General features: G+C 36.0%; 1 protein-coding gene across 1 annotated transcript in view; it reads left to right on the plus strand.

Moving 5' to 3' along the window:
* Positions 1-3,795, plus strand: part of LOC137645116 (micronuclear linker histone polyprotein-like) — a 3,964-nt gene extending 169 nt beyond the window's left edge. The window contains exons 1-4 of the mRNA XM_068377952.1: positions 1-41; positions 132-913; positions 1,752-2,288; positions 2,679-3,795. The exon at positions 1-41 is cut by the window's left edge and continues 169 nt beyond it. Of these exons, the coding sequence (XP_068234053.1) occupies positions 1-41; positions 132-913; positions 1,752-2,288; positions 2,679-3,795 (2,477 nt within the window). The remainder of the gene's footprint in view (positions 42-131; positions 914-1,751; positions 2,289-2,678) is intronic.
* Positions 3,796-7,500: the final 3,705 nt, after the last annotated feature.

Consider the following 7,500-nt stretch of genomic DNA (forward strand, 5'->3'; position numbering starts at 1 on the left):
CTCAAAACTGTGTTCGAGAGACACAAAATTCTCAAAACTGTGTTTGAGAGACACGAAATCCTCCCAACCGTATTCGAGAGATACGAAATCCTCCAAGCAGTGTTCGAGAGATACGAAATCTCTCCAAACAGTGCTCGAGAGATACGAAATCCTCCAATCAGTGTTCGAGAGATAGGAAATCCTCCAAACAGAGTTCGAAAGATACGAAATCCTCCAATCAGTGTTCGAAAGATAGGAAATCCTCCCAATATTGTCTGAGAGATACGAAATCCTCCAATCAGTGTTCGAGAGATAGGAAATCCTCCCAACAGTGTTCGAGAGATAGAAAATCCTCCCAACAGTGTTCGAGAGATAGGAAATCCTCCAAACAGTGTTCGAGAGATACAATATCCTCCAATCAGTGTTTGAGAGATACGAAATCCTCCAAGCAGTGTTCGAGAGATAGGAAATCCTCCCAACAGTATTCGGGAGATACAAAATCCTCCAAGCAGTGTTCGAGAGATACGAAATCCTCAAAACAGTGTTCGAGAGATACAAAATCCTCCAATCAGTGTTCGAGAGATACGAAATTCTCCAATCAGTGTTCAAGAGATACGAAATTCTCCCAATATTGTCTGAGAGATACGAAATCCTCCAATCAGTGTTCGAGAGATAGGAAATCCTCCCAACAGTGTTCGAGAGATAGAAAATCCTCCCAACAGTGTTCGAGAGATAGGAAATCCTCCCAACAGTGTTCGAGAGATACAAAATCCTCCAATCAGTGTTTGAGAGATACGAAATCCTCCAAGCAGTGTTCGAGAGTTAGGAAATCCTCCCAACAGTATTCGAGAGATACAAAATCCTCCAAGCAGTGTTCGAGAGATACGAAATCTCTCCAAACAGTGCTCGAGAGATACGAAATCCTCCAATCAGTGTTCGAGAGATAGGAAATCCCCCAAACAGTGTTCGAAAGATACGAAATCCTCCAATCAGTGTTCGAGAGATACGAAATCCTCCCAATATTGTCTGAGAGATACGAAATCCTCCAATCAGTGTTCGAGAGATAGGAAATCCTCCCAACAGTGTTCGAGAGATAGAAAATCCTACCAACAGTGTTCGAGAGACACAAAATTCTCCAAACTGTGTTCGAGAGACACAAAATTCTCCAAACTGTGTTAGAGAGACACGAAATCCTCCTAATCGTATTCGAGAGATACGAAATCCTCCAAGCAGTGTTCGAGAGATACGAAATCTCTCCAAACAGTGCTCGAGAGATACGAAATCCTCCAATCAGTGTTCGAGAGATAGGAAATCCTCCAAACAGTGTTCGAAAGATACGAAATCCTCCAATCAGTGTTCGAGAGATAGGAAATCCTCCCAATATTGTCTGAGAGATACGAAATCCTCCAATCAGTGTTCGAGAGATAGGAAATCCTCCCAACAGTGTTCGAGAGATAGGAAATCCTCCCAACAGTGTTCGAGAGATAGAAAATCCTCCCAACAGTGTTCGAGATAGGAAATCCTCCTAACAGTGTTCGAGAGATACAAAATCCTCCAATCAGTGTTTGAGAGATACGAAATCCTCCAAGCAGTGTTTGAGAGATACAAAATCCTCCAAGCAGTGTTCGAGAGATACGAAAGCCTCAAAACAGTGTTCGAGAGATACAAAATCCTCCAGTCAGTGTTCGAGAGATACAAAATTCTCCAATCAGTGTTCGAGAGATAGGAAATCCTCCCAATATTGTCTGAGAGATACGAAATCCTCCAATCAGTGTTCGAGAGATAGGAAATCCTCCCAACAGTGTTCGAGAGATAGAAAATCCTCCCAACAGTGTTCGAGAGATAGAAAATCCTCCCAACAGTGTTCGAGATACAAAATCCTCCAATCAGTGTTTAAGAGATACGAAATCCTCCAAGCAGTGTTCGAGAGATAGGAAATCCTCCCAACAGTATTCGAGAGATACAAAATCCTCCAAGCAGTGTTCGAGAGATACGAAATCCTCAAAACAGTGTTCGAGAGATACAAAATCCTCCAATCAGTGTTTGAGAGATACGAAATCCTCCAAGCAGTGCTCGAGAGATATGAAACCCTTCCAACAGTATTCGAGAGATACAAAATCCTCCAAGCAGTGTTCGAGAGATACGAAATCCTCAAAACAGTGTTCGAGAGATACAAAATCCTCCAATCAGTGTTCGAGAGATACGAAATTCTCCAATCAGTGTTCGAGAGATACGAAATTCTCCAATCAGTGTTCGAGGGATACAAAATTCTCCAAACTGTGTTTGAGAGACACGAAATCCTCCCAACAGTATTCGAGAGATAAGAAATCCTCCAAGCAGTGTTCAAGAGATACGAAATCTCTCTAAACAGTGATTGAGAGATACGAAATCCTCCAATCAGTGTTCGAGAGATAGGGAATCCTCCAAAGTGTTCGAGAGATACGAAATCCTCCAATCAGTGTTCAAGAGATAGGAAATCCTCCCAATATTGTCCGAGAGATACGAAATCCTTCAATCAGTGTTCGAGAGATAGGAAATCCTCCCAACAGTGTTCGAGAGATAGAAAATCCTCCCAACAGTGTTTGACAGATAGGAAATCCTCCAAACAGTGTTCGAGAGATACAAAATCCTCCAATCAGTGTTTGAGAGATACGAAATCCTCCAATCAATGCTCGAGAGATATGAAATTCTTCCAACAGTATTCGAGAGATACAAAATCCTCCAAGCAGTGTTCGAGAGAAACGAAATTCTCCAAACAGTGTTCAAGATATACAAAATCCTCCAATCAGTGTTCGAGAGATACGAAATTCTCCAATTAGTGTTCGAGAGATAGGAAATCCTCCCAATATTGTCCGAGATACGAAATCCTCCAGTCAGTGTTCGAGAGATAGGGAATCCTCCCAACAGTGTTCGAGAGATACAAAATCCTCCCAACAGTGTTTGACAGATAGGAAATCCTCCAAACAGTGTTCAAGAGATACAAAATCCTCCAATCAGTGTTCGAGAGATAGGAAATCCTCCCAACAGTGTTTGACAGATAGGAAATCCTCCAAACAGTGTTCGAGAGATACAAAATCCTCCAATCAGTGTTCGAGATATAGGAAATCCTCCCAACAGTGTTCGAGAGATAGGAAATCCTCCCAACAGTGTTTGACAGATAGGAAATCCTCCAAACAGTGTTCGAGAGATACAAAATCCTCCAATCAGTGTTCGAGAGATAGGAAATCCTCCCAACAGTGTTTGACAGATAGGAAATCCTCCAAACAGTGTTCGAGAGATACAAAATCCTCCAATCAGTGTTCGAGAGATAGAAAATCCTCCCAACAGTGTTTGACAGATAGGAAATCCTCCAAACAGTGTTCGAGAGATACAAAATCCTCCAATCAGTGTTCGAGAGATAGGAAATCCTCCCAACAGTGTTTGAGAGATAGGAAATCCTCCCAACAGTGTTTAACAGATAGGAAATCCTCCAAACAGTGTTCGAGAGATACAAAATCCTCCAATCAGTGTTCGAGAGATAGAAAATCCTCCCAACAGCGTTTGACAGATAGGAAATCCTCCAAACAGTGTTCGAGAGATACAAAATCCTCCAATCAGTGTTCGAGAGATAGGAAATCCTCCCAACAGTGTTCGAGAGATAGGAAATCCTCCCAACAGTGTTCGAGAGATAGGAAATCCTCCCAACAGTGTTCGAGAGATAGGAAATACTCCCAACAGTGTTCGAGAGATACGAAATTCTCCAATCAGTGTTCAAGAGATACAAAGAAAGGGGAAATACAAGACGCTTTCGGAAAATTATCATTAAGAGGTTTATGACATTGGTTATATGTGCCATAAATGCTATCACTAATTGCGTGTAATTAATTCTGAGGATGATAGACGGGTGAAAATCTTTCATTATAAATATGATTACGAGAGAAGAGGCGTGGTTACAAAAAACGGATAAAAATTACAATAACGATTAAAATATGAATTTGGTAACATTCAAGTAATTCAAATAAATTCAATAGGTTTTCAAAAGGTGAAGAGAGGAAAATAAAAATATTAAAACCTAAACCTTAATTACTAATCAAATTGGAAAAGGAAATAGTCAAGTTATCACGAAAACCAGAAGAATACGGATGAAAAAAAAAAAAAAAAAAAAAAAATACACTTTTCAAGTTGACGATTTATGAAGATGTATATACTCTATTTCATTGTGAAAATGTTATAAGTTATTCATGGCCTCACCAAATCAGTACACCATTCATATATCAAGTCAGGATGAAGCAAATACAGGAGGCAATATCTGGCATTATGATTGACACAGTTGGCAAATGTACCAAAACTTCGAACGAGGTGTACACTGAATCAAAAAAAGTATCGGTACAAAATATGTGTTTGAAACATTTTGGATCACAGTACTAAAGTAACTGAAATATGTCTCTGACGTCCCACATGTTGGTATGCCTGATGTCGGGAGGTGCCACAGAAGAACTTGTACCAATATCCCCATGTTAATAGATGGCTCCTCGCGTCGACTGTGACATTTCCATCATAATTGACAGACCCAGGCTCCTGCTCCCCGACAAAGACGTTTTGAAACATTAGCCCAATGATTTGGCCCTTCCGAAGCACCTACAGCCAGGCATACCAACACTCCCCTCCCACGACACCAGCGCTTGTGTGAATTCTTTTGGAACGCATCAGACTCCCTTTGCACCCATACTTTTGCTATCCAGTGTACAACAAAGATGCTAAGATTTCTCTTATGGCTGCTCTGTTCCATGACAATATCAGCACTCTTAATCAATCGGAAGTAAGCTGCTTCATTGGTTATCAGCGCTGTGCATATGCAAGAGGACAGAATAAAATTAGAATTCATAAAAGTTCTTTAAGGTATAAGCAGGACAGTTGAAAAAAAAAAAAAAAAAAAACACGTAAAAAGGTAATTGAAAATATCTTCTGGAACATTTCAAACACAAAGAATGCAAATCGTTATTTCATGAGATGGATTGGATTAGGTAAGTGGAAAGAGAGAGAGAGAGAGAGAGAGAGAGAGAGAGAGAGAGAGAGAGAGAGAGAGAGAGAGAGAGAGAGAGAGAGTCCATCAAATGTTAAGTGAGTGGGCGGAGGAAGAGAGAATTCCAGTCCAAGCAATCTAGAAAGAGCGTGATATAATCATAATATACAAAAACCAAATAAGTAAAAATAAAGTTAATGATCCATGATTTAAAAAAAAAAAGTAAAAGAAATGTTCCAAGAACGCAAATATTGCTTTCATCAATTTTAAACAGTAAAATTTTGCTTATTATTTTGTGCAACCCTGAGACAGAAGATTACAATGATATACTCCAGCCCAATAATAATAGGGATCTAAATTCCCATTAAATTGAAATATTTTGGACTATACGAAAGAAAATCTTTGTTAAATATTTCCATAAAGTTAATTGTAAAAATATAGCCAACCAAGGCTTTAAGGTGAAAAGATACATTAAAGTAGTAGCATTATTCTTACTAAAATGATATATACTTCAATTGAAATAACACACACGCACAATGTGTGTGATATATACAAAGATAAAGATATCAATATATACCCTGTATATGTATATGTATATGTATATACATATATATATATATATATATATATATATATATATATATATATATATATATATATATATATATGCATATATATACATATATATATATATATATATATATATATATATATATATATATATATATATATATATATGCATATATATACATATATATATATATATATATATATATATATATATATATATATATAAATTATATACATACACACATGTAGAAACAAATATACGTAGATAAATATTTAAATATATATATATATATATATATATATATATATATATATATATATACATATATATAAATATACTGCATATATATATATATATATATATATATATATATATATATACATATATATAAATATACTGCATATATATAATATATATATATATATAAATATACTGTATATATATATATATATATATATATATATATATATATATATATATACATATACATATTTACATACATTTATATAAATATATAAATGAATATTTACTATATACATGAATACATACACATACGCACACAAACATATATATATATATATATATATATATATATATATATATATATATATATATATATATATATATATATATATATATATATATATATATATATATATATATATATATATATATATATATGCATACACACGAGTGTGTCGATATAAAAATAACTTTAAGTACGAAAAAAAAAAATTATTCATACATGAAATTGCTGAGATACATCAACTGCGATAGCACTGCTAATAACAAGTAATGAACATGAATTATAAAAAATCCAAAGAAAAGCTATATATAATTCCTATGCTAAAATAGCGAATGTAAAACGACACGTGCCTTTATGAAAGTTATCCAAAGACAAAATATCATAAGCCGAAGGGCACATGTAAAAATGTCATTATTACATGAAAAAATGGTTCGGACATGACCATACATATGAAAAGTTCCATTATAAAGTAAAAAAAATATATTCAAGACTGTTGAATCAGTAGAATTAAGGAAAATATTTTTATTTTCATTAATTCTTTTTACTTTATTATCTGTTAAGTATCTTAGACTTGCACCGCGGAAAGGGTCTTTAACAGAACTTTAAATGGGTAAGTAAACCTTTGAGTAGCTTAGCGAGATATAAAGAGAGCGAACCAAGACCACTTAGCCCTTGAACTGTTGAATGTCGCTCCCCCGCCCAGATGCAACGTTTATAATCTTCTAGGTATGAACCATGGTGGCCAACTGGCATGACGATATAATGTCACTGTTGGAGCCCCTGGGTTTATAGCATCCTGCTTTTCTAACTAGAGTTGTAGCTTAGCAAGTAGTAGCTTATACCTCGAAACAAGCTTGCCTTTCCCAGAATCAATTTAGACCGAGGGTGTATTTGAAGTCTGTGCGGCAATCATGTGCGCAAACTTTGGGGGTTAAGGATAGGGTTAATTCGGCCGACCTTTTGCTCAACCTTGACCTTGACCTTTGACCTAGGACTTTCAAAATAGAATCCCTTCCACGTCTCATAAAAATTAATCTATAAATAAAATTGTGGCCAAAAAGTTGTTCACAAACAAACAAACTGACATAAAAACGTACAAACAGGGGCGAAAACCTAACCTCCTCACAACTTCGTTGGTGGAGATAACTAATTAGCTAACAAATATGAACGATGGTCGTAAACAAGAAAGAACTTTGTCACCAATAAACGTCTGAAGTAACATTACCCGAGTTTCATTGTCAAGTTAACAAATGTAAACTTTCTTCCACAATCATAATGGCAAACGTGAAAATGTAGAGAGAGAGAGAGAGAGAGAGAGAGAGAGAGAGAGAGAGAGAGAGAGAGAGAGAGAGAGAGAGAGAGACCTTTAAATATTTAGGTGAACAAAGCATCATACTTATTATATGTACAATAGCCTTATTC

This window comes from Palaemon carinicauda, chromosome 8 (assembly GCF_036898095.1).
Source record: "Palaemon carinicauda isolate YSFRI2023 chromosome 8, ASM3689809v2, whole genome shotgun sequence".
Lineage (NCBI taxonomy): Eukaryota > Metazoa > Arthropoda > Malacostraca > Decapoda > Palaemonidae > Palaemon > Palaemon carinicauda.